This window comes from Apaloderma vittatum, unplaced genomic scaffold (assembly GCF_000703405.1).
Source record: "Apaloderma vittatum isolate BGI_N311 unplaced genomic scaffold, ASM70340v1 scaffold25469, whole genome shotgun sequence".
Taxonomy (NCBI): Eukaryota; Metazoa; Chordata; class Aves; order Trogoniformes; family Trogonidae; genus Apaloderma; species Apaloderma vittatum.
Window position 1 is genome coordinate 20,982 of NW_009737410.1, and position 644 is coordinate 21,625.

Genomic DNA, 644 nt, shown 5'->3' on the forward strand with positions numbered 1-644 from the left:
GACAGGGGAGAGACAGTCCCCTGAAGCCATCTGGAACCAAGGAGAGGAGGAGGGAGAGGAGGAAGTGGCCAAGTTCTCCAGCCTGCAGGAGGGGTATGCCAGTGCCCGGGGAGAGCGCAGCAATTCCTTTGAGTATGCTGATGAGGAGGATGAGGACGATGATGAAGTCAAGGTGTGAACAGCCATCCTTCCCATCACAGCCCTCTGTCAGAGGCACTGGTGCTGGGATCTTCACCCTCCTCCCTGTCCCCCACCCTCAGGTGCCAGTGTCACCAGGTGACCTCATTGTCAAGCTGGGGGGCTGGGGGGGGCTGGACCAGGGCAGGAGGAGAGCCTGTCTCCTTGGGGACTCCCTAAGGCTGGGCCAGGCTGCGGTGGAAGGCCGGTGAGGGCTTCGCAGCCCTTCTCTGGCCTCACTGCCATTAGATGCCAAAGGGACATTTCCATGTGCCAAAGAAACCCCAAACCCTTTCCTTTTCTCCCCAGTGCCCTCTCTCCCATCCCTCATCCTGGCCTTGCCAGCATGTCTGGGGATGTGCCCGGTCCTCCCACTGAAGCACCCAACTGCTCTCTGCGCTGGCACAGGTGCCCTCCCAGAGATATTCCCGCTGATAGCTCTGGCACATAGTGGGTGGGGGTCTCCT

The 644-nt window shown here is 60.6% G+C and overlaps 1 protein-coding gene across 1 annotated transcript in view; it reads left to right on the forward strand.

Annotated features, from left to right (window-relative positions):
• Positions 1–178, forward strand: part of CDC42EP1 (CDC42 effector protein (Rho GTPase binding) 1) — a 2,307-nt gene extending 2,129 nt beyond the window's left edge. The window contains exon 3 of the mRNA XM_009877329.1: positions 1–178. Coding sequence (XP_009875631.1) covers positions 1–178 — 178 coding nt within the window.
• The last annotated feature ends 466 nt before the right edge of the window (positions 179–644 follow it).